The sequence below is a fragment of the Lissotriton helveticus genome, chromosome 6 (genome assembly GCF_964261635.1).
Source record: "Lissotriton helveticus chromosome 6, aLisHel1.1, whole genome shotgun sequence".
NCBI classification, from domain to species: domain Eukaryota; kingdom Metazoa; phylum Chordata; class Amphibia; order Caudata; family Salamandridae; genus Lissotriton; species Lissotriton helveticus.
The window spans coordinates 1,222,812,173-1,222,839,252 of NC_136067.1; the positions used below are offsets into that span (position 1 = coordinate 1,222,812,173).

At 43.5% G+C, this 27,080-nt stretch overlaps 1 protein-coding gene across 1 annotated transcript in view; it reads right to left on the reverse strand.

Annotated features, from left to right (window-relative positions):
• RNF217 (ring finger protein 217) overlaps positions 1-27,080 on the reverse strand; it is a 368,186-nt gene that overhangs the window by 25,602 nt on the left and 315,504 nt on the right. Inside the window, exon 5 of the mRNA XM_078648938.1 lies at positions 785-856. Coding sequence (XP_078505064.1) covers positions 785-856 — 72 coding nt within the window. The remainder of the gene's footprint in view (positions 1-784; positions 857-27,080) is intronic.

Below are 27,080 nucleotides of genomic sequence, written 5' to 3' on the forward strand. Positions count from 1 at the left end.
TGTGTTTGTCGGTGTGTTTGGTATTGTGCATCTCCCTGATAAACGGGGTTGATCTCTGGAAGCTATGCCTGGTGCCAAGGCCCAGAAAACATATATACTGCTTCCTATCATACCAAACTGATCTCTGGCACAATTGTGTCCAACTATGGTATAATTTGTGGCCATGGCATAATAATGGCCCTCCTTGATATATGTTAGGCATACTTGATAGTTGTGCATACTGGCAGCCATTACTGAACTATTACAAGCATGACCTACCTGGTTTTGGTCACCTGTGATAATTGGTGGCCACCCCATCTTAGTAATGGCCATGGCTTGTGTCCTGTGCTATGAACATAACATTTCTTTCTGGAAAGGAATCTAAAAAGTTGAGTTGGTTTGTATAAAATGGAAGAGGTAAAGCCGATAGATGAATTGTCATTCAAGCTGGGTTGTGGAGACTTATTGTTGTGGATATGTACTTTGTGCCAGAGGGTGTGTGCAGCTTCATGTGTTATGTCATCAGTCATGTGGAGGTATTGAATATTGAAACTCTTTTTCTGTCATTTCGGGGAATGTTTTACTTTGATAAATCATTTTAGTGGCTCCGAATGATTTTCCTCTGTCTCTTGACACTTGTTTAAAGCTCCCTTTCACCTTTCACAATACATTATTGCTCTTAGATTAAAAAATAATAATCTACATTGCTTCAGCGTGTCATTTGACCCTTAGCCCCAAGTAAAATCAACGACTTCTGATCAACATGAATTTCAGATCACACATAAAAAATGACTTGGACTCTTACCTACTACAACTGCGATGGCACCCAGCGCCAGTCCCAGAATCAAAAGTAGAGGTGCAATAAGTAACTTCCCAGCTGAAAAACAAACACAGAAGGTGTTGACAACATTGGTGTGTCAAGTACATCAGTTTCATAAATGTGAACTCTTCATACCCAATAGAATGCCTGCGGTCTTCAATGACCATAAAAGAAATATGCTTCTGGTTTCTCCACTAATTAATAGATGGATATTTTCCCAGTGACAAACAACCAACTAACTGACTGTACCATTTGTCTAATACAAGTGCCATAATGGGCAAAATATGATAGCATATATATACACAGAAGTGCATGATTTAACGTAGAGAAAATAAGCACAAAGAAAGGTGAGTAAATTAAGGTAATCATGCTCAGGCAAAGGCTGAAGGAAGAAGAAAGGTAAAGATAGATTGATCACCTAACAACAACCCCATCTTGGCTTTCAAGGAAGTGTCTGTTACCAGACAGTCAAAGTGAGGCGGACCTGTACTAGCTTATGAATTTTGTAAAAATGTTCACTGAAACTTTTAACAAAAAAGGGGGGGATAAAACAGAAAACGACAAGACAAGTTTAAGGGTAATTGACTTAGTATCTTATAGACTAAGAATGAGCTTGAACGTAAGGAAAGGTGCAGTTTACTTTGATCTTATAATTAGCCAGTATGTTGCGTTTTAGATGTTTAGCTTGGAACGTGTCAGGCTTGAATAATAAAAACAAAAGAAATTTGATATATGAAGAACTGAAAATATATGACCCACATATGGTTTTATTAACTGAAACGCATATTTGTTTTAAGGACAAGAAGTTATTGACTCAATTGGGATATGAGCTGGTGACATGTACTACTTTAAATGCTTCTATTCGAGGTGTGGCTATTTTGAAAAAGAGACATTTAAGTGCAGAAGTAATTAAATCTGCAGCAGACAAGGGGGGCCGTTGGGCAATTACCCAAATGCAGTTAGAAAATCGCAAATTTGTTTTTTGTGCTATTTATGGGCCGAATATTGATGACCCACATATTTTTGATTGGTTAAATTTGGAACTACTTGCATGGGAGGGGGAACTTATTGTAATGGGAGATTTTAACTGTGTGTTAGACTATGATCAAGATGTTACAAAGAGAGGCATATTTCGACGTATGCGTAAAACTAGGGCAGCAATCTTAGAATTAGCAAGGATACACAATGTTAAAGATGTGTGGAGAAATCTATTCCCCGGTATACCTGGATACACATACTACTCCCCACCCCATAAACGGTGCTCACGAATAGATCTGGCTTGGGCGTTGGATGAAATTATCAATACAGGACACATGGAGATTTTCCCAAGGATCTCATCCGATCACAGCCCTATACTCCTCATATTTAATATCGTTCAAAGGGCACCCGATTCTAGACCCTTCACGTTCCCTAGATATTTGTTAACTGATTTAGTATTTGTAGCTAAGCTTAAGGAACATATAAAAGAATATATTGAAATTAATATCAATACTGCTAACCTTCTATCAGTTTGGGACGCTTGTAAAGCTTTTATCAGGGGAGTTGCGCAGCAATATGTACTCAGACAAAACTCTATCCGGAAGGAAGAGACCAAGGCTATTTTAGCCAATATTTTATTATCAGAAAATCAGTTAGGTGAAAAACTTAGAGCTGCTGAGACGAATGCGCAAAGTATAGCACAATTAGAAACTAAACTTGTAAGTCAGCGCTCAATTCTTAAAAGCTCTCTTAGGGAGAAAAACTCTCAGAAAATTATCAAATACAAATTATCTCAATATGAATGTGGTGATAGAGTTGGGAAGTTTTTGGCATATAAAGTCGCAGATGATCGTGCAACGACCCTAGTTAAAGCAATTAAGGGTCCCCATAATATCTTATATACTCAATCGGCTCAAATTCTGGGACAATTTGTCTCATATTATGAAAATTTATATACCCCCGAGAGCAGATGCACTGAAGACCAGAAACAATCTTATATTAACAAGAATTTGCCGGCAGGAACATACTTGGAACAAACATTAATTGACCAACTGGAAGAGGAGGTTACATTATCTGAGCTTCGTCTTGCTGTTACCTCTCTTCCATCTAATAAAGCGGCTGGCGAGGATACACTTCCCGTAGAGTTATATAAAATTTGCGCAGAAGAAATTTTACCACTGCTCTGCTTGGTCATTAATTCAATTGCTGCTACTGGGAAGGCCCCAGATTCATGGAAAACAGCTAAAATTATGTTCTTTCTAAAAAAAAATAAACCTCCGGTGGAGTGTGGGTCTTACAGACCTATCTCTCTGATAAATACTGACGCAAAAGTTTATTCTAAACTTTTAGCAATGAGATTAGCTCCCCTTATGCCCCATTTGGTAAATGATCAACAACATGGTTTTGTTGTTGGGAGAGACACCACTATACATATTAATATGGCTATTACTGCCTTTGACGTTGCTACAACTGATCACACCCCACTCGGTATGATACTTTTAGACGCGGAGAAGGCGTTTGACCGAGTGGGGTGGGATTATTTGTGGGGCGTCCTAAGACAATTTGGTTTTAGGGGGCGTTTTGTGAGAAGCATACAGGCATTGTATAAGGATCCTAATGGCAAAATCAGCTATGCTGGGACTCTCTCATCAGCTTTTCCAATCCTACGAGGGACGCGGCAGGGATGTCCGCTATCACCCTTGCTTTTCGCTCTCTCCATGGAGCCATTTATTAACGCCCTGGAAGCTCAAACTAAGATTGCCCCGATCTTCCATGAAGGTAAATCTCTTAAAATTACTGCATATGCAGATGACTTAGCTATTTACACCACCAACGTCGTGGATGCACTATCAGGGATCACGACAGAAGCTAAAAACTTTGGATCTATCTCTGGCTACAAATTAAATATAAATAAAACACAAGTCATTATGAACTATAAGGCCAATTTACCAGTGCAAGGACTTTGTCAATCTGCGGTATATCTAGGGGTAAAGATATCATCTAATATCGCTGATATAAACTCATTAAATTATGATCCTTTATTAAAAGAAGTGACTAATCTTCTGAAAAAATGGCACAAGATTCCATTAAATCTCATAGGTCGTATGAATTTGATCAAAATGAACATACTGCCGAAGTTTTTATATCTTTTCCGTTCTATACCTTGTCGCGTTAATAACTTATTCTTTAAAAAATTAGACGGCATTTTAAGTAGTTTCATTTGGGGCTATAAGAAGGCTCGTAAGTCTATGATAATATTAAAACTCCCACCTGAGAAGGGAGGTTTAAACTTCCCGGATTTCAAAGCTTATTTTATTGCTTCTTTTCTAGGCCGGCTCCGTAGTTTATTTGTTGCTAATAACCAATATTTTTTTCACCAATTAATGCTAGGTGGCTATTCAAAACAATTCCTGGCCAAAGTACAAGACCCAAATTATTTCAAACGGGTAAAATTTAAGACCGCGAGAGATGCGGTATTTATATGGAAACAGATGTTGACTAAGTGCAATACTTCGTTTTTTCACAAAGAACTGCCAATATGGGATAATCCAGGGCTTCCAGATATTTTTAGAGATAAAACTGGCCGAGAATGGGCAAATTATGGTATTGAGACACTAGGTGATCTCTATGGTACGGATGGGTTTCTACAATTTCCAACATTACAACTTTTATATAAATTGCCCGAAAAAATGAGATACAAATACATTCAAGTTAAGGACTATTTAATACGCAAAATGAATCTGGTAGAAATTACTAGCTCAGATATATGGACATGTTTCTATTCTGTGCATAGAAAATCGCTAATTAGCTTGGGATATAAATGTCTCAGCCAAAATAGCTCTGACGAAGCCCCTAGATTGGCACTAAAATGGACTACCAGCTTAGGATCTAACGTGACAACCCAGAATATCTCCGCTGCCTTAGTCAATATCAGTAAAGCCGTCCAGTCTTCCAGTTTGAAACTCCAATCTTATAGGACGATTAGTCAACTGTACTACACTCCATTAAAAATTTCAAAATGGGCGCAAAATAATTCCAACAATGATCGTACTAAATGTCCTAAATGTGGTCTGGTGGCAGCTGACCTTATACATATGATTTATTTGTGCCCATTATTAGCAAAATTTTGGTGGGACATAGAAAATATTTTAACCCATAATCAACTGATCAATTTTTCGTTAAATGCCGCTGCGGTACTTTTAGCTATATACCCGGTTAGTCCTATTTATAAAGATTTTCTAAATATTACATTGGCTTGTGCAAGACTGGTGGTAGCAAGGGCCTGGATTTCTCAGAATCCTCCTCATATAACTGAATGGTGGTCATTGGTTTATGAAATTCATACTATGGAAGAAGCTATTGCCAGGAATAGAGGAACTAAAGTCAAAATTAAGTTTATTAAAATGTGGGGTAATTTTTTTGCTATGTCGGCAACGATTTGAACCATGTATGTGTTTTTTTTTTCTTTTTTCCTTTGTTTATGATATTATTAATTATTAGCAATTTGTCCTGAGTAGGAACTACTTCTATTACTTTTTTGTGTTTTTATTTTTCTAATACGTATCTGCATCAAATTGAATTCGATTTATTTTTTTCAGATTATGTATTCGATATGTTGATTTCCTTGACTTGCTTGTCAAAAAAAAAAAAGAAACTTTTAACAAAAACGAATCTTGGTCACCATTACGGATATTAGCCTATGGGTCGCCAAATAGCACTTATTCTATCCTGACCCCCTCCAGCCTACTTTAAACATATTACAATGAAATAGAAATCTGTGTGTGGTTCATCCCACACTTTTACCCCCGACTGACTATTAGGTATTGGTATAATGACATAGAGTGCACCAAGGCCTGCTAACAAGACCTCAGTGCAGGTGCCCTGGCTCTTAAATGTGTATGTTTAATTGCGTTATACACAATTACCATAAGTTAACATACTTGTAGGTCCCTGATACATGGTATCAGGTGTACCCAGGGAATGAAAGTTAAAGTGTGCCTCATGGGCTGCAGCACTTATTGTGTCACCATGAATGTGACAAAGTAAAACGTGTCTCCCAGCAGACCTGCAGCAGACTGTTAGAGCATGTTTGAACTGCTAACTCAACTTTGCCATTTAAACTAATGCAGAAATCAAGATCTTTCTCTATAATATATATGCCACCCCTAAGGTTGGCCTGTCGAACAGGGTTACACGTTGAGCACTCAGCTGTGCTAACTCCTGACTGGGACTATTAAATTTGGTATTTCAAGGAATCAAAAAAATTGTTACATTAAACTGACTTGATCCCAAATAGAATTTAATATAACTTCTAAATAAAAAGCAACTTTAGAAAGTTATCACTCAATTTCCCAAGCTTTACTGTGGCCATATGCAGATGCTGGCCATGATACAGCCATCTGCCCTCCTGGAGAGAGATGTCACCATCTCCCAGGAAATGCCAGAATTGCAGCCTGCCATAGGAAGAGGTGTTACTTCTCCCTGGCAGGAAGCCCAAACAGGGTGCAAGACCAAAAGGCAAGTTTCAAAGTAGAAGACGCCTTTGAACGGTAAATGATGAACACGCACAAGAGGGACTGCTTTTTGTTCTGGTAAACTGGCTGGCATTGGGACATAGAGGAGGAAACAGTTGCCAAAACCAGTTTACTCATGGGCATGTAGCCCCCAGATAGTCTCAACTCCATGGTAGGCTACCAAGCTCCACACCAAGAGAAGGATTCAGCCATCTTACGAGAGGGCAGAAAATCAAATTCAAGTCAAGTCAAGTCATTATACTTTTATTCGACACATGTATCATAAAAAGTACACACATATAATACACACATAATTATAAAAACAGTTCATCATTTACAAAAATACATATAAAAGTTATGTGGAAAAATTGACTTGATGGACATTTTTTAAAAGCTTTGTCCTAATAATCCAGGCACATGATAAAAACTTTGCAACCCCACAGATAATAACCATAGAAGAGGTGTTGGAGGTAAGGATACGCAAAGCTGATTTGTGATCCCTAACACCAAGGTTCTTTAGTGCTGGTTTTAACCATTTGTTCCTAGGTAGGATGTATGCCTTACAGGCAAAAAAGAAGTGGCCCAATGATTCTTGGGGATTTGTACAGCCTGGACACTTTATATCCTCTTCCCTCCTTTTATTCCACCTAGACGTGAAAATTTTGAGGGGCAATGTTCCATATCTAAATTTAAGATATAGAGTCCTTTCCCGAGGAATCTGAATAAAATCCAGGAACAATTCCAGTTTTAAAGTGCACTTATGGGTCAAAAAGATCTCAGTCAAATGTCCCCAATTTGGGTTCTGTAGCGCCCTGGCCTCTATCCAGTCCCAGTATAATTTTTTCACCACTTGTTTTGGTGGAGGGGATTGGGAGACCCATGCGTCACTTAAACCCACACTGACTGCAAGATGTTTTAAGACATTTAGCCACTTGATTTTGCCTGAAGTGTTTAGTTTTAACATTTCATCTAACACTAAGGCATAGTTAGCCAATTCGGGGGTCCTCCTCAAACGGACCCAGTATAAGAGGGGACGAAGCTGAAGGATGTCCCGGATTGACCTTCTACCCAGATCTAAAAACAAAGTTTTGAGTGGAGTGGAGGTTGGAAGTGATACCAAGTCCCTCATAAACTTGTTCTCCGTTAGGACATGGTCATTGCTATTCTCAGTGCCCCATAATTCCGAGCCATAAACAGCTGAGGCAATTGCTTTACCCTCGTAAACTGACAAGGCAGGGGCAACTGGCCTGCTTACAGAGAGACGTTGGTTTTTTAAAATAGTGCCGGAAACTCTTTTAAGATTTAAAATCATTTTACATATATGGGGTTCCCATTTCAAGTTGTTGTTAATCCTAACACCAAGGTAATCAAACTCTTCGACCACCTCGAGGGGAGATCCATTCAAAGTCAAATGGATATTCCTATATTTTCTCTTGGCGGTCATAACCATTAATTTAGTTTTAGTTGTGTTTATTGTAAGTCCCCGTTCCTGACAAAAAACACTAAACTGGTCAAGAAGGGTTTGGAGACCTGTGGGAGTTTTTGATAACAGGAGGGTGTCATCAGCAAAGAGGAGTGATGGCGTTTTCTCCCCAGCTATAATGGGGGCGTCTGCCGGTGTCTCTTGCAGATGTTTCACCACCCCGTTTATAAAAAGGGAGAACAAAGTAGGAGCCATCACGCACCCCTGCCGCACCCCTCTGTTGACAGGTATACTCTTAGTGAGTTGCCCCTGCGTCCCCCAACGTATCCTAGCATAGGTACCCTTATGGAGTTTGATAATAAAATTTAACAAATAGGATGGGAAACCCATATCCAATAGGACATTCCACAGTTTAACACGGGGTATTACATCAAAAGCAGTTTTTAAGTCTATAAACGCCAGGTAGAGACTCCCTCTGGCTATTGACACTGTTTTCCAAAAAACTGCACAAAATCTAAAAACTTGGTCAATTGCTCCTACATTGCTTCTGAATCCAGCCTGAAAGTGGGACAAGATGTTTTCTTCCATGAGCCAGCCCTCGATCCTATTTACAATGACCCTACCAACTACTTTTTGGGTAACATCAATTAAACTAATTGGTCTGTAGTTGGCAGGGTCCTCTCTCTCGCCCTTTTTGAAAATGGTGACAACTTCGGCACCTTTCCATGAGTCAGGTACTTGGTGGCCCAACTGAATAAGGTTCATAATTTTTACAATAAAATCAGCCCAAACCAATGGATTATGCAGCAATAAATCACCCGGAATTCCGTCCGGGCCAGGTGCCTTACCCGGTGTTATTTTGAGGATGGCCTCCTGTACCTCGCGGGGCGTAAACAAAACATCTGTAAAGCCACCGTTTAGATGGGCCAAACAACCAGTATCTATTATTGGAGGTGCTAACGCAACTTCCGTGGAGCTTACGCCATATAGTTTAGAGAAGTGGGAGTGCCATTGGGACTCAGTTATATGGTTTGGAATGGACTCAGCACCTCGTCTATCAAGGGCGTTTATCAATTTCCAAAATACAGTGGCGTTTTTCCCATGAGCCGCTTCCTTTAAAGCCTGCCAGTGTTCCTCTTCCCAATCTTTTTTGGCTTTCGCAATACTGGTGCGATAATCGTTTCTAGCTGATCTGGCTGCTGGTGCATCCTTGTTTTTTATAGCCAGGGAGATGGCTTTTCTTTTTCCTCTACAGGCGACAGTATACCAGGGGTTCCCCTTTTTTTGCAAAAGTTTAGTCGATGGGCATCCCTTGTTTTTTTTGGAGAAAAACATACTGATCTCCCCTATTAGGTCTTTATACTTAGCTGCCGACACAGACCCCTGAGACTGGGGGGAGGTTTTGTTCACAGATGCCAGGGCAGATGAAGCAGCCAAAACTAAAACCCTGATATTCTCGAGTGTCCCTTCGTTACACCTAACCACATTCCATTTAATCCTGCGATTACAGTTAGAAGGGACTAGTTCTTTGGTAATCAGCTCATTTGGGACATCTTCACCAATATTATCTCCCCAGAACATACCCATGCAGAGGGGATTGTGGTCACTATCGATCCTTTGGCTGACCTCCATATCAACGAGTTTGACCCATGACCATACATCCAAAAGGATGTAGTCAATCCGTGACGGGCAGCCTATTCGATTGAAGGTCATAGCGCCCATGCGGTCAGATGTGGTACGGCCGTTTAGGGCCCATAGGTCATGGGCAGACACCAGGGCATTTAACTGAATAACTCTAGCCGACCACTTCATAATTGGGGCCAGAGATAAGGATGGGATGAGCTGGTTCCATGGTTTATTATGAGAGCCCAAAAATTCGTCCTCATCAAGAGGCTCAAATGTACAATTAAAATCACCTCCCACTAGTACTGAGGATTTAGAGGGGAGGGCTGAAAGCCTATTGTCTAGCAGCTCTAGTATTGGTGAAGATTGGCCCCCTGGGAGCCCCCTGGCATAAATACAGAAAAGTTCGAAAACATTTCTGGCGGACTGCCTTTTAACAGTTATGTGAAGAATGTCGTTGGAGGGGATATAGTTAACAGTGACCTCACAATTCAAATCTATCCTGATCCAAATGAGTAATCCACCCGATGGGCGCCCCCTCCCAAGCTGTGTTGCAGGAACAAAGAATGTAGAATAGCCATGCTTATGTTCTGGCTCTACACACCAGGTTTGCTGGAACATGCAGATATGGAAATCTTCTAAGAATTTGTTCCATTCCGGATCGGGCAGGTTTTTCTTTAAGCCCGCTATGTTCCAGGACAGGATTTTAACAAGGGAAGGGGACAGCGAGGGTGTTTCCTGGGGGGCCTGAATATCAATGTCCCCTGTCAGGGGATCTGGAATAATGCTATCCTGATCGGGTGTTTCCTCCCTAGTAACAACGGTAGAACCACTATCTGCGGGAGTAATATCCTTTGTCAGGGGGTCTGGAATAATGCTATCCTGATCAGGTATTTCCTCCCTAGTAACAACGATAGAACCACTATCTACGGGAGTAAGTACCCCACTACCATTGGGATCTTCAATACACTGAGGTGATGGTCAGTCCACCTCTTCCAGCCCACTAAAACGATTGTAACAAGGGAATAAGGGATAGTTGAGCTGTGGGCCCCATCCTTTTCCATTATACTGGGAATCACCCTTCCATTGATGCCCCCTCCTCCTATGAACTAGGTTCCATCCTTCTTCTGCAGCCATTCCCCACTGTTGGGGGTTCTGATAGGTGGATGAAGCGTTCCCATTGCTACCTCTCCCCAGACCTTTTTTAGCCGGCCTTAACCAGCTCCATCTAACATCCTTGTGGCCCTCTTGTGCATAGAAAAAAGACTGGGGTTTGGCTGATACCACCGACTTGTTATCACATGGAGGAGAGGAACAGATAAATTCTACCAGTCGTGGGTCCTCAAACGTGATAACGACACAATCGCCCTTTATACTTTTCTTCTTCCCACCTACCCAAGGGGCTCGTTCAACCATAAGTATGTTTTTGTTTAGGCCAGGTGGTGGAGGGTAATTTTTGTCGAGCTAGTGGCATATTTTATTTTTAATCGCCCAGAAGGGTTCGGAGGTGGACATAGGCAGCTCGGGGATCCCCGTCAGAACAACCACATACGGACATGCATCAGGTGGTAGATTGATGTTACGTCGCGTAGTGGTTTTTCTGGGCTGTGTCTGGGGAATAATAGAAGCTGGGTTATTAGGTGCCTTTCTAATCGCTGCGCTCGGTACATTTCTATTCGCTGCACTCGGGCATGTGGAGGTGGAGGGTTTGATGTTATTCACTATGTTAGTGGCCGGCTGGGAAGTGGTGGATGAGTTGATTGTGGGAGCCGGTATACTCCCCATGGGTGGGTTTGTGTTGACGGTCCCAATATTAGTAACAGGCGGTAAAACCACCGAAGTACAGGGGCCGGGGGTAATCAACCTAGGGTCTTGCAATGCAAGAATAGTGGCAAGTTGATTTTCTATGTTAGAGAGCCTAGTCTCCAGAGGCGAGAGCAATGATTTTAACAAGGTAGACATAGAGTCCATTAGAGAATCAAGCCCATCCCCTGAATTAATTGATGAGTCATTGCTTCCGCTGATATCCAAAATGCTGGCCAGGCTGCTATCGTGTGTTATATCGTCCGGAACCCCTAAAGATAATAAATGAGGAGTAGAATCTAAAGGGTCAGACTCAGGATGATCAATGGGGGCCTGGGAGATCCCATCATCAGCCATCGCCACACCCAGATTATCCCCCCCAAAGTTAGAGCCCATGCTGCCTTGTGAAGTTATGGCGGGGTTATCAGTTGGAGGGTTTGTTGAGTTCGAGACATTTGGAGCTGACATAATAATGTCTAACCCGCCCGCCTGAGAAGGGTCAGTGTCGCCATGATTAACTATCACGGGTGGGTGGGGGATGTTAGAGGGTAATGTGCTCATGGCATGGGCATTGATGGGTATTGATGATGAGCAGATGGCAGGAGTGGAATCATTAATAGGCATCCCAGCAGGAGGAACAAGGTTAATTAGACCTTGGGGCGGGGAATGTATCAGTGCTATGTTGCCCAACGAAGACCTTTTCGCTTGAGCAAGATCCAGCGACACCCTCCTTTCCATTAGGGAAATACCCTGGTCTATCAGGGAGTTTGTCCGAGAGATGAAATTATCTAGGGTGCCAATTACTTTTTTAGTTTTGTCATTGCCAGCTCTCTGGCTCCTAGTTTTACGGGTGGACATATCTGGCAGGACAAATAGCAGCAGAAGATAATAAAATACTACTAACAAATGACCCCAAATTGACAATAAGCACAAAACGAGTGAATAAAATTGCACAGAAGATAAAATACCCAACAAAAATTGTCCGGATGGCTTCAAGCATAGAGTCAATGGGCAATCAAAAAACGAAGCTAGGATGCAGGGGAGAATAGAGGTATTCCCAGGCCAGGCACTGCAGGCCACGGAGGGCCACAGAGGGCCCGCCCTTTGCCCGGGCTTAGCCCCGGGCGCTCCCGCGCGCTCCCGCGCAGCGTAAGGCTTACCAAATTTATAATCCTGGGACCAATAGGGCGGGGTGGGGCGATCAGGGAGAGCGGGGCCAGGTGACTCGGCCAGAGACACCGGGACTCCTGGGAAAGCGAGTCCCGGGTCGCGCTCGCAGCCCTGCTGCCTCGCACACCCCACAGGAGCAGCTGAAATACAGGAGCAACAGGAACGTCAGGCAGGTGGGCAACGAAGCGGGACCCGCGGAGCGGGTACCGCGAGGCATGGCTGGGAGAGCCTGGTAGGAGCAGCAACGCCGGATCCAAAGTCAGCCAAGGAGTGTCCCACGAAGAAAAGTTCCTTGCCTCTTTTCACCTGCTGCAGCTGGGGCGGGGCGGTCAGGGAGAGCGGGGCCAGGTGACTCGGCCAGAGACACCGGGACTCCTGGGAAAGCGAGTCCCGGGTCGCGCTCGCAGCCCTGCTGCCTCGCACACCCCACAGGAGCAGCTGAAATACAGGAGCAACAGGAACGTCAGGCAGGTGGGCAACGAAGCGGGACCCGCGGAGCGGGTACCGCGTGGGTGGGAGAGCCTGGTAGGAGCAGCAACGCCGGATCCAAAGTCAGCCAAGGAGTGTCAGCCGTGCTCGTCTCGCTTCCGTGATGTCACGTCAAATTCAATCAAATTCTGTTATAGCCTGATGCCACACATTGCAAAAAGTCGTCATCATGAGGGAGGAGACCTGGTGGCCCATTGGCTAGTAGTCACCATATCCCCCAATAGCAAGTTGTGGGCATAAAAGTGGCACCCAGACCTCAGATCACTGAAGAAAGGACTAAATAAGGACTGCCCTGCTGTTCCTTGGACCCGGTAAAGAGAGGCTGCACCAAAGACCGGACTGCCCCCTCTGATCCTTGGGTTACCAAAGAGAGGACTGTGCCTGTGGTGCCTTGCTCAAAGAAAGGCTTCACTGAGTCCCAGATAGAAGAGGTGAACTCCAGAAATCAGTTGGCTGACTTCCTGTTACAGCTTCAGGGCCAAAAAATCTGAAGAAGAAGCCACCTTGGTGAGATGGGAGCCACAATCACTTGATAGCCACTGATGACCACTGCATGACCTAGAAGACCGAGTTCTCACACTCAAAAGTTGCACCCGAGTCTGCTGGACCCTGAAGTGCAGTTTGGTTGCCAAGATGGAAACTAGCCTCAATTAAAGGGAATCAATGGTTTCATTGTGACTGCAGGCCAGTGTCAACTTGTTTTTGGCTGGATTTCACAAGGACTTTCAGGGACAGCGACCTCTGTGGCCAAAGGCCCCCCACTGTATACATTGACTGAGGGTTGGCTCCAGGAAAGACCCCCGTCAACCGGCTCAGCATTCACAGCATCTTCACCATCCTGAATCTCTTGCATCAGGACCATTCCGTTAATGTCTATGGTGGTTCGCTCTTAGAGGCTAGAACTGGGCTCGGAACTGCTTTGACTACAAGGTAAGAGCCTGCTAAGCCTTACTGGCCTAGGTACTTGCTCTGTGCCAGAGTAGGCCGGAGCAACCAAACACAATTTTACAAACCTGTTTTAAAGTTTTCAAAGTAACCTGTCAGGAATCGTGCAGGATAGTGCCTTCCTAGACTTGAAGACTGAAAGGACTACATTATCCAGAAAGCTGATAAGAGGATGACCAAGCATCTATTTGACAATGCTGAGCGCACTCGTTAATGTGCGTAATTCTGAGTAGTTTAGTTTGTCTCCCGGCTGTGAGAGTTTGTGGAAGGAAGGAGCTCCGTGCTGGTGCTTCATTATTTGGATCCGAGGGGGTTGCCCCAATTTATTGGACATCGAGACAAGCTACCGCTTTGCTGCTCAGCTGAGCGCGCCGATAAATCTGTTTCCTGGATTTCGTTGGGCGTTCCACAGTGAAGAATCGTATACCGTGGAGACGCCGTGTTGCCGGCCAAGATTGCTGACCTAACACTCTGCAGGAAGTTGGGAGTGTGCCGGTGGGACAGCTTTTCGGTCTGCAATGAGGTTAATCGCTCCCCGTATTCTTTTTGGGACATATCGAGGTAGAAGTAAAAGTGCCTCCTTCCGTTTTGGTGGCATTAGCAATTCCATAGGGGTGACTATATTTTGATACCGATTTACATACAGAACCATAATTCGGTAATTGAAATCATTGACAAAGTTGTGGCTGTATTGGTATCATATTAGTAGAGAAGGAGTGACATTAACTCTGGAGGAAACTGTTCTATTTTGCATTTTGCTTTGGCTTCTGATACTTGAGGTGCCTACTTCATGTTACTCCTGTGAATCCTGGGGAAACAGTATTTTGGGACTGGTTATTCAACACTGGATTAACTTTTGCAATTTTTTCTCTTTTATGGAAGTCTTTAAATCCTTGATATCATTTAGAGAACCGGTCTGTATTGGGGTTCATATGAATGGAGGATGTTTGTGATGTGAAGTTATTAGAGGTTAGTTTAACTTGTTGTTTTTTGTGCATTATAGAAAACGTTTACAAGAAGGAATGATTATTTCCAGCTCTATGAAAGCGAATTGGATGCGTCCTCAAGTAACTTAAGTAGTAAAGAACAATCTAGTGAGATCATTTGAGAGTAGGTATTATATGTACTTGAATTTATTTTGATTGTTCTTTGTTTCATAGGTTCTCTTCCCCGCTGTTCCCATCCTACCCTTCCCTCACTTGATCACCCTAACACTCCGTAACTTACAGGTGGAGATAGGGATGTCAAGGGGTGGACCCCTTATTGCATCACTTGGATCCTGAGGAGTACAAAATCTCATATGGTGTGAGATCCTGGCATAACCACTAACTGTGGTAGTTGCCAATGCTAGTATGTGATTGCAATAAAAAAAGTTGTGATTTGCAATTTGTTTAATAATTTGTACCTCTGGAACCATCCACTGGATTTTGTACATTTTGGTGTAAAAAAGTTCATAAAAGATTTATTTTTATAATTTGGTGTCGGACTACGTTTGTGTTTCGGTTCCTTCTTATCTGTTTTGGTACTCCTCAATGTTTTACACGTGTTCCTTTGTTTAAGCCTGGCTGTTCGAAGCCACAGCTACCTAGAGTTGAGATAAAGTTTTACAAGGTGCTTAACTGGACCCAAGACGGGTCTGTGAGTTTATTACACAGTGAGGCCAGATACCCATACCATATTTTACAGCGTATTTCCCCACAAAATCCCTCCTTTAAAAATCCTGCAATTGCAAAGACCGCCTATAACACTGGTAACTCGCAAATACTTGCAGACTTCAGAGGACAAAACAAAGTGTGAAGTGAAGTATGTAAAATGAATAAGAAGCAACCTTCAATGTTGTAGAACAATGTATAATCATTCCAAGTCATTAATACAAAAAATACTGCATGCATAGAATTCTCACCAAAACTGCATAGTTTGCCATCACCGTTCAGGGAGGTATTTGCCTGCACCTTTAGGACACCAGTGATCAACATGTAGAAGCCTCTCATAACTTTCAAGCACGTGCTATATTTTAATTTCTCATTTGCCTGAAAAAACAATCATAAAACTGTCCTGAGACCAGGAGGATGGACATGCCTTCCTAGTGGTTGAGGCTCACAACAGTGCCACTGTGTGTCGGGTGGTATCCCTAGTTTTTTGCTCTGAGCTGCACCATAGGGCAGCACTTTATCCATTTCAAAATTAATTACTACCCTTCCTAAAAATAGTTGGGGATTTTTTAACTTTCCCCTAATATTCTAGGACTGGAGTTAGAATAGTAAACAAGCCTCCTGGAATATTTGGGGAAAGTGGTTCTTTCCCCAAATATTCTAGGACCGGAGTTAGAATAGCTGCACTCCCCTGGCTCTGGTCAGATCAGTGCTGCTCATGGGAGGCTGCTGGAAATGCATGCAGCTGGCAAATAGTATAACAACAAGCAGTGGTAGGCAATGTCAGCGCACAAAGAAAATTGGGTATATTTTTGCCTACCTTGCAGTCTGCGCTAAAATGAACCTCCTCGAGAAAAGTATTCCTCTGTTGAAGCACCTGTAGACCCAGGCCAGTTTGTATGTACGTTTAATATGCATGTTATTAATACATGCTTGGCCCAAAGGATTGCGAGACGTGTCTCCTGTCTAAAGCATGAGTTTTAAATGTTTTCGACCCATGGTCTGAACCCTGAAATGCACAACCAAGAGTGGTCCTACAGTGCTGAACCAATTTTAAAATGTTGTCTGCCTTCACCAACTGCCTCAAGGATCTTCATGTCATCACAGACATTTCGAGCTTCACTCTGTATGTGTCTCTTCGAGACCCTTTGAGAAAATAACCGCACTACTGACATTTAGCCATTTTTTATAATTAATGTCTTATTCAGTTGCCTAAAACTATACCACACTAAAACCGAAATATATGAGGTGAACAAAAAACCAGGAAGGAACATAAAGGAAAGAAAATGTCAGTTCGTATATATACTGTTAATTGGAGAACTTTTTTAGGTCGAGCCTGGGCAGCGAATGCGCTGCTCTGGGAGGCATGCTGTATTGAGATAGGGACTTGAAGCTCTGCTGACTCTCCGCCCACATTTTTCATTGGCTTGTGTCATTGGTCACTGTAAACTGTAGCTGGTCAAAAGGCTTATTAGTCCCTCCTTAGTACCGCCTTGTCTCATTTTGTAACCTCCAATGGCGACACCCCGTTACGTGCATTGTTGCTCGGTAGGCTTTAATTATAGACTCCGAGCACTATTTTCTCAAACAGCTTTGTCCTGCCTGCTGTTGCAGGCATGACATGCTCTCTGATAACACTTTAAAAAGTATAGCACGCATTTGCAATGCAATAGGTCTTGCATTTGTGAGAGTTTAAGCTAGTGGCATTGTAAATGACAATGCAATGTATTTATCTGTTTTAATAACAACAAATGAATAAAAGGTAGTGTCATTTACAATGCCAATAGCTCAAACTCTCATAAACGCAAGACCTATTGCATTGCAAATGCTTTTTATTTTTAGGGACAGGATTCAAAGAGAGCAGAATGTAAATATCCTACTTATCCTTCTATAGCATAAAGGTGAGGGCTGTACAGGGTCTTGCAGTCGTCAGAGAGCACGTTCAGCTATTTCCTCTGCCCAGTTGACAAATTCTAAGTCATGTATCTAATTCCATACATGGGCAGTTGCGGCCGCTTCTAAGCATGGGTGGGGAGAAGGGGGAATGGGGTGGAGCAATGGGAAAAAAAGTAAATAAACTTACCTGCTTTATCTCCTCCGTGCCACAACAGTAAAACCCCAGCCTCCCAGAATCTCCTGTCCAATCACATCACTGCCTTAAGCAGCATTGTGATTGGTCTGAGCACCATGGTTCGGCGCTCAGACAGGGGCTTGGAGGCTTTGAATGTTCCTCAACAGGCTGTGTACTGCCGCCTGGTGGGGAAGATGCAAAGGGTGCATGACAGTTTGACGTGTCTTGTTCGGCCCATCAAACCGCCATGTGCACTTTAGAGTGTGCTTTATACTCCTCCCCTGCACTGGCCAGCCCGGCCAAACCTGCCAAGCCTGGACATTAGTTATTATCCGTTTAATTTTCCGTTATACACTGTGGGCGATGCTCATCAGCCTTAGCAGAAACATTTACCATCTACATGGACAAAAGTCAAATATGGCAATTAGAATTTCCTAGTTGCCATGTTTTAGGAAAAAAGCACCCACATTCAGAGTTTGGTTAGCAGGCTCTTACTACCCAGAAGGCAAAAAATACTCCAGCGATACAAATTAATAAAAATTTAAATATAAGAAGGAAAAAAACTAATTCCTGCATGGCAACTAGGAAATGGGTTATTTTAATTTCCAAAATGGTATCAACTAGAAGTTTTAAACTTCTTACCACACCTACAAATTTGAAACCAGCGAAGTACAGCAACAGAAATCATACAGCCCATGTGGCAATATTTCATTCGTCCGTAGTAACAAATACCCCCTCTGGGCGATATCCTGGGTTTAGTGTACAGGCATCAAACAGCAGTACCCGCTGCCTGGGAGCCGGCTAAGCACATAGGTCAGAGAGTATTGCGGTCTCACTCAGAACAGGAAGCTGCCAAACTGTTGTCCTTTGTAAAATGAGGGCTTTCAATTGAGGTCCTGTAATTACACCTTATTATCTCTGCTCAGTAACAGTGCATCCTGTGCTAACGCACTGCAGCCTTCACTGAAGATTACACTGGCTGTTGACAGACGGCTCTAAACTGATAAGCAGAAAGGAAACAGCCACCGAGGCACCAGCAAGTTGAAAATGCGAATTAGCACACACTCCTAAATCTGCTGCCTTCTTGTATGTTTGTCTTCTTCTGTTCCTACAAATACGGTTTTTTCTACCCGTGCGTGTAGCAGTATTGGCTGATGAACTTTGAAAATGTTGGTGTGTAATCACCATTCCCGAAATGCACCTAGCGAACCCAGAAAAGGTTCAGATGGGGTTCTCCTGCTGAGAAATTGTTGACAAAAACAAGACCAAATGGTGTGAGTCTCAAAAACCAATCAAAAAGGGGGAGGGGAGCGGGATTAGGAGCAATTCAAGGTCCAGCACCTGTGCTCCCATCCAGAAGTACACATACAAAAGGAGGGTAGATATTCCTATAGAAAAGAATAAAGGGGGATGCGGCGTTGGAATCTATTGTGATTAGGAAAATCTTCCTTATCGGAAGATAGAGCCCTCACACACCCAAAATGGTGTCATGCTTCATCGCAAGGCTTTGCTCCTTGTGGGGCTGGTGCTGAAATGCCCCACGCATCCTGCGAGTGGGCTCTTTGTCGAAGGTCTTCTCTTATTGCCATTATGATGAGTGAGGGAATGTGGAGGGAGGGCACTGTGTATAGTGAGATGTATTTTAAAACTACCTAAGGGGTACTGTTTGGTTTTAATAGGGAGGTCCCTTTGGCAGGGCTAGACACCAAAATGTGAGTGCTTTCAGTGGGATATTCTGAACCGTGACAGTTTCACAGTTTATCTACTAAGGTCAACATGTTTCATGTCTAAGTGCTCCAGAAGGGATGCAGGGCGTTTCTTCAGGAGTGAAGGTAATGTATCCATACCCTATACCAAAGCGGGATATGTTCTGGGTTAAAGTTAATATTTTTTTATGTTGTTGAAATTACTTTATTCGAAACAAGTTTCATAAAAGTACAATATACAGTATCCAAATATGCTATACATAAAATAATTCAGACGTTGGGCAAAAGTTTTGACCTGATGAACCAAGCATTCGCCACATATTTAGCCACCCCACAGACCATGTACATTGAAATGACATTAGTTTGAATGATACGCATGGCTAATCTATGTTCCCTCACCCCTAAATTCCTACAAACAGGTTTCAACCACCTATCTCTTGGTTTTTTGTAAGCTACACATGCAAATAGGAAGTGGCCCAATGATTCTTTCGGGCAGGGACAACCTGGGCATTTAACCTCTGTTCCACTATATCCCTTCCAGCCTTCTTTGAATGTGTTAAGGGGTAAAATACCATATCTGAATTTCAGAAACAGTGTTCTATCGCGAGGGACCTGGATAAAGTCCAGAAAGGGCTCTAACTTTCTAAGAGGCTTGTGGTCAAGGAAGGTACTAGTTAGATGGCCCCAATTTGGATTCCTAAGTTCTTTTGCAACTACCCAATCCCAATATAGTTTTTTAACAATTGTTTTTGGGGGTGGCATTTGTGAAATCCAACTCTACTCCAGACCTATAGATTTCACAAGCCTCTTTAAATTGTTCAGCCATTTAATTTTATTAGCTACATTCAAACTAATCAGCTCATCCAAAACCTTGGCATAGTTAAAAAGTTCTGGGGTCCTTCTAAGACGAACCCAAAATAACAGGGGGCGAATTTGCACCAGATCAGCTATCGATTTTTTACCCAGGTCTAAAAATAGAGGTTTCAAGGGGGACGATAAAGGTAGCGAAACCATGACTCTAATGAACTTATTTTCCGCCACTACTAAGGCTTTTGTATTTTCCGCCCCCCAAAGTTCTGAACCATAAACTGCTGCTGCCAATGATTTCCCTTCATAGACTGCCAGGGTAGGGGCTATGGGTCTGCTAATAGATCGTTGCTGGTTCTTAAGAATTACTCCTGCAACCCTTTTGAGATTTAAAACCATTTTAGCGATATGGGCAGACCAACTCAAATTATTACAAAGTCTTACTCCTAGATAATCAAATTCTTGTACCACCTCCAGCGTGGTGCCATTCAACAAGAGGTTAACCTTCCTGTGTTTCTTTTTAGTAGTTAGCACCATCAACTTTGTTTTCGAAGTATTTATTGTCAACCCCCTATCTTTACAAAAACTGCAAAAACGATCGAGCAGTTTTTGCAAACCCATGGGGGATTTAGACATAAGAAGGGTATCATCGGCAAAGAGGAGAGTGGGTGTTTTCTCTCCTGCAAGGACGGGGGCATCAGCCGGGTCCTCCCTCAAATGGTCTACCACCCCATTAATAAAGAGGGAGAACAAGCTTGGAGCCATCACACACCCTTGTCTCACTCCCCTATTTACCGGAATCTTCTCAGTCAGTTGACCCTGGGATCCCCAGCGGATCCTAGCATAATTCCCTTCATGGAGTTTAATAATAAATTGTAGGAGGTAACTAGGAAAACCCATATCGGATAAGACCGACCAGAGCTTAGTCCGTGGAATGACATCAAATGCTGTCTTCAAGTCTATAAAAGCCAGGTATAGACTGCCATTAGTAATTAACACTGACTTCCAACAGACTGCACAAAATCTGAAGACCTGATCTATTGCACCTATATAGCTTCTGAACCCGGCCTGAAAATGGGAAAAAATGCCTTTATCCACAAGCCAAGATTCTGTGCGATTTATGATCACCCTTCCAACCACCTTCTGGATAATGTCTATCAGACTTATCGGTCGGTAATTAGAGGGGTCATTCCTTTCGCCCTTTTTGTAAATAGTTATCACCTCAGCACCTTTCCAGGAATCAGGAACGGGGTGACCAGCCTGTATCAAATTCATCAGACACGATATATACTCAGCCCACACATTTGGTTCGTATTTTAACATATCCCCTGGGAGACCATCTTGGCCTGGGGCCTTCCCGGCCAATAGTTTAGAGATGGCATCTAATACTTCTCTCTGGGAAAATGGGTCTATATTGTGAATCAAATTTCCACAAGGCATACTTTCGGGGATAGTAGCTGATTGTGATATCGAGCTATCCAAATTATCCTCACAATACAATTTTAAAAAATGGGAATACCATTCCTGATCCGTAATATGGTTTAAAATAGGTCCTGCTCCCTTGCTATCTAGAACATTAATTAAATTCCAAAAAATAACAGCATTTTTCCCACGTGCTGCTTCCTTCAGCTGTTGCCAATGCTCTTCCTCCCAGTCTCTTTTTGCAGATTTTATACTACTTGAGTAATCTTTCCTAGCCGCCCGGACGGCCACAGAATCTTTGCTTCGTATTGCTTTAGTAATTGCTTTCCTTTTGGTTCTACAGTTCCTCGTGTACCATGGATTACTTATAGGTTTAGTACCATTAAGGCGTGATTTTGCCATTGGCTTCTTACAAAACTGGGCTCCCAATTTACTTATTAAATTACTATAGGATACCGACAAACTGGGACCGACTAAATTAACTGAGGAGAAGGCTAAAGCTGTCAATCTACTAGTTTCTTTGGATACTAAATCCTTAATATTTTGGAGCTTCCCCTCATCACATTTGACGACATTCCATTTTAGCTTCCGATTATTATTTACAGGGAAGACTTCTTTTGTTATCATCTCAGTTACCCGACTGAGATCTCGGCCGCTTACCCACTTAAGCTGCATACATAAGGGGTTGTGGTCGCTATAGGAGGACTCCCTAACCACCATGTCAATTAAATCGGGCCAGGAATGTTCATCTAAAAGGATGTAATCGATACGAGAGGGGCACCCCAGCCTATTAAAGGTCATCGCTCCTGCGCGATCTGACTTTGTACGGCCATTTAGAGCCCAAAGATTATGATCTAACACCAGGGCATTCAACTGGATGACTCTCGATGACCATTTCTTAATTGGACTAAGATTTAGCGGGGGTATGCTTTGGTTACCTTCCACTACGTTGAGTCCCGATACTTCTTCTACATCTAGAGGTTCGAATGTGCAGTTAAAATCCCCCCCGACCAGTATTTTAGATCTGGTCGGGAGGTTTGACAACTCCACATCCAACAATTCCAATATTGGGGAAGCAAGCCCTCCCTGGAGGCCTCTAGCGTAAATACAGAAGATTTCATAACTATAGCCCCCTACACTGTTCTTTAAAGTAATGTGCAAGATGTCATTAGAAACATACTTGTTAATAATAACACTACAATTCAGAGATGTTTTCACCCAGATATGTAACCCACCAGAAGGGCGGCCTCTTCCTAATGAAACAGCTGGAACATAAAAGGTAGAATAACCATTCATGTATTCGGGGGATAGGCACCACGTTTCTTGAAACATGCAAATATCAAAATTGTTGATGAAAATGTTCCAATCAGGATTTGCTAAGTTTTTCTTTAAGCCTGCAATATTCCATGATAAAATATTAATAAGGGGACCCGGGGGCTTAGGTTCCATTTGACCTGTAGAAACTATTTCCTGCATACAGTTACCGACTACAACCGAAGGTTCAATAATATCTGAACCATTACTGATGAAGCCTGTAATAGCCACTCTGTCTACAGGCGATTTGACTTGATCTCCGGGTAAGGCCTGCACCACCCAACTACCCAATCGCTTGATGGGCTGGTTGGTAAGTCAATCGACTTCCTCCAAGCCATTAAAACGATTACAACATTGGATAGGGTGATCCAACTGTGGGCCCAACCATCCCTCCTTAAGCCTATTTCCACCATGATAAGTTCTACCTCTTCCTCTTCGCACTTCTTGCCAGTCTCCATTTCCAGCCCCTCCCCAGTTGTGGGAGCGTTGGTTCCCTTGGGTTTCAAAACTCCTCCAACCATTTTCATGCGGGGTTGCCCTTAGCCAACTCCATCTATTGTCATGGTTCCCCGCGGGCATATAGAAGTATGACAAGGGTTTAACAAGGATCTCGGAGTCATTGTTACGGCTATGCCCAGAGCAGATAAACTCTACAATACAAGGGTCTTCAAATGTGATCACCACACAATCTCCTTTGAGGTGTTTCTTTTTCTCTCCCACCCATGGTGCTCTCTCTACCATAAGAATATTTTTGTTAATATTGGGAGGGGGTGGGAGATTCCTATCCAACCAGTGGCAAACTTTATTTTTAAGGCCCCAGAATGTTTCGGGGCTGTCTGTGGTAAGCTCAGGGACACCCGTTAACACTATCACAAATGGGCAGGCGTCAGACGGTAAACTAATATTCCGCCGTACCCTTGGTGTCTTCACAGGGGGTGGGTGCGGGATAATGCTTGGAGCGGTAGAACTAGCTATTCCCGGAGGTTTATTAACATCTGCAGAGACTTGTTTAGTGACCACTTTACCAACCTTCCGTGCAGTTGTAACGGTTGGACAGGTCTTAGTTTGCTGGATGGGTGCTATTGAGGGATTCTTGACCAATGGCAGTGGGCTTCCCGATGTACCGGGGGTATTCTTCTGGATTTCTTGAGTTACTTTTACCCCCTTACAATTCAGCTCCTTTGATATGATTCCAAGTTGATGTTCTATACCCTGGAGTCTAACTTCCAGGGGCGAAAGCAAAGACCTAATAAGGGTCGCTAGAGAATCAAAAAAGGGCGCATCCTCATCCTCTTCACTCTCTACAGACTCATCAGGACTACCATTATCAAGAATACTAGCCAAGCTAGTGTCGGATACAGTTACGTCAGGTAACTCTAGAGGTAGGGGGTGGGATACTCGATGTGGCCTAACAGAGGTTACTGGGGCATCCATAATTATTCCTCCCTCCTGTGAACCATTTCCCACACCAGCTGTGTTCCCCGTACAGGCTAAAGTATTTTGGTTAACTACGGTATCACTAAACACCTCTGTAACAGATGATATTGGGGAGGATATTTTCCCTACAACAGGGAGCCCTTCTAACTCTGGAGGGTCTGTATGTATAATAGCTGAGGTAACCATGGGAGCAATGAGGGTGACAGACTCAATTGTGGGTACTGGTAATATAGATACCGGAGATATGTTTATACTTTGAGGCTGGGCCATAGTCAATACAGGGGTCACATGAGTGGTTAATGAAAGGGGCGTATCCGATAAACGCAAATGTTTATTCGGAGTACAAGCCAGGGCTATATTACCCAGTGACCATTTTTTGGCCTGGAGCAAATCTTGAGAAACCCTCTGTTCCATCAATATAATGCCCTCATCAATTAGGGTGTTAGTGCGGAGGATAAAACTATCCAAGGTATTAGTAAGTTTTTTGGTTTTAGTATTTTTTATCCCCGCCACCGCCTGGCTTCTAGTTTTTCGTGTTGACATTGTATTACACCAGTAGATAACTAACACGGGGTACTCTAGTTAAATGGTAAAAGGACGTAACTTAATTAACAACCCCTATAAGTTGAATATTACTACGATAAAACTAATACACTCAATAGTGCTAAAAACAAAACAATGACATCCCATACAAAATATAGCACATCAGTGACAACAACAAATTTTATAAAACTTGCAAGGGGTTGTGGCCAGTCCAGTCCTTTCGGTCCTCGGAGGGCCTCAGAGGGCCCGCCCTTTGCCCGGGATTAGCCCCGGGCTATGTCCCGCGCGCGTCCCGCGTGCGCGCTCACCTCTACGCTTAAATAGGAGGGTTGGGGGCGGGAAGAGACACCAGGTGCGCTGAGTTGTTGAAGCGCTGGGCACCCTGGGTCTCGCAGTCCCGGCCCCGGCAGCGTCCGCTTGTGACCTGGGTCCTCGTCGATCAGGAGCAGGGAGCAAGGCAGCAAGTAAAAAGCGTCTTTAAAAAATACAAATATCCACAGGAATGTCCCCAAAGGCTGCGAGCGGTTCCCGCGAAGCGGGGGCCGCGAGCCTTAAGTAACTGGTATGAGCACTGAAGGGCGGAGAGCTGGGGGCGGGAAGAGACACCAGGTGCGCTGAGTTGTTGAAGCGCTGGGCACCCTGGGTCTCGCAGTCCCGGCCCCGGCAGCGTCCGCTTGTGACCTGGGTCCTCGTCGATCAGGAGCAGGGAGCAAGGCAGCAAGTAAAAAGCGTCTTTAAAAAATACAAATATCCACAGGAATGTCCCCAAAGGCTGCGAGCGGCTCCCGCGAAGCGGGGGCCGCGAGCCTTAAGTAACTGGTATGAGCACTGAAGGGCGGAGAGCTGGGGGCGGGAAGAGACACCAGGTGCGCTGAGTTGTTGAAGCGCTGGGCACCCTGGGTCTCGCAGTCCCGGCCCCGGCAGCGTCCGCTTGTGACCTGGGTCCTCGTCGATCAGGAGCAGGGAGCAAGGCAGCAAGTAAAAAGCGTCTTTAAAAAATACAAATATCCACAGGAATGTCCCCAAAGGCTGCAGTTCGTTATACTTACATGCATGTAGAATCCCTACCTAGACCTAACATTCCAACACAACATAAAGAATAATACAAACATATGTAAAAAGGTTCACATGTATGTAATAGGGCTCACTGCAAATCATGCACGTGGCAGTCAAGATAAAAGACACCGTTATGACAAGACAGACATACGTACATACATATATTGCAGCCATACACCAAAACGATACTGTATCCCAGATGAGGGTAGGATAGACATCCCTGCTGGTGTCCTAGTAAATACACCTTAGATCAGAGCAGAGAACAGTGTCTTAAATGTGACTCAATCTGCAAATATAAATACGTTTGAGTAGTTAAGCAAAAATGCACATGCACCAGTAGATGCCAGGGACATGCTGCTGCAATCATTGCGTTCGTGACCTACCCCCCCTGCTCATCTGGTGGTAGTGTGCTGAGGAGAGGGTGGTTGGTTTAATGTCTGCTGAGACTGACTCACAGGTGTGGTGAATCAGTGAGCGCCCGTCTGGTGTGGGAGATTGCTGGAGGGAGGTGCTAATTAAAACAGCCATCTTGGCCGAGTACCGATTGATTAAGATGTACACTATTTCTTCAATAGGGAATAGAAAGAATGAAACAAGAAGAGCGGATCATGGGCAAAAACACGGGATCACCAGATCCTCTGTTTAGTGGCAGAGCGGATCGTGGGCAAAAACACGGGATCACCAGATCCTCTATTTAGTGGCAGAGCGGATCGTGGGCAAAAACACAGGATCACCAGATCCTCTGTTTAGTGGCAGAGCGGATCGTGGGCAAAAACACAGGATCACCAGATCCTCTGTTTAGTGGCGGGAGTACTGACAACATTTGTCACGGTAGGGAGAATCTGTGTCCTCCGTACCACCCCCCTCTCAGGTGCTTTGTGATGATGCTAGAAAGCATCAAGTAAAGCCCTAGTGTTATGGAATAGCACTGAGGGAGAAAACGGGGGCTAGTTTGGTAGTGTGTTGTTTCATTAATTATTGACATGTTCACTGGATAACCTATAAGTGAACATGTTAGTTGGGTTCCAACTTAGGTTTAGGAGTTGATATTAGATAAGGTTGTCGAGTAAAAGAGATGTCTCCTAATTAATGTTTTTGTGGGTCTACCACCCGCAAAATGCTTTGGCGGAGATATGTGTATTACAATAAAAAAAGTCCATAGTACTCCACGTGAAGGAGCAATGCCAGGCCAGTGCTGAAATTGAAGCCATATGGTAGCCATGAGTGCTTGTGGTTACTATGCGATTATAAACGTTGCGTTGCCTGTGGTGAGATCAGTTTTTGCTATGTTCATCTTTCTTCACGCAGGGATGTATCACAGAAGGGTG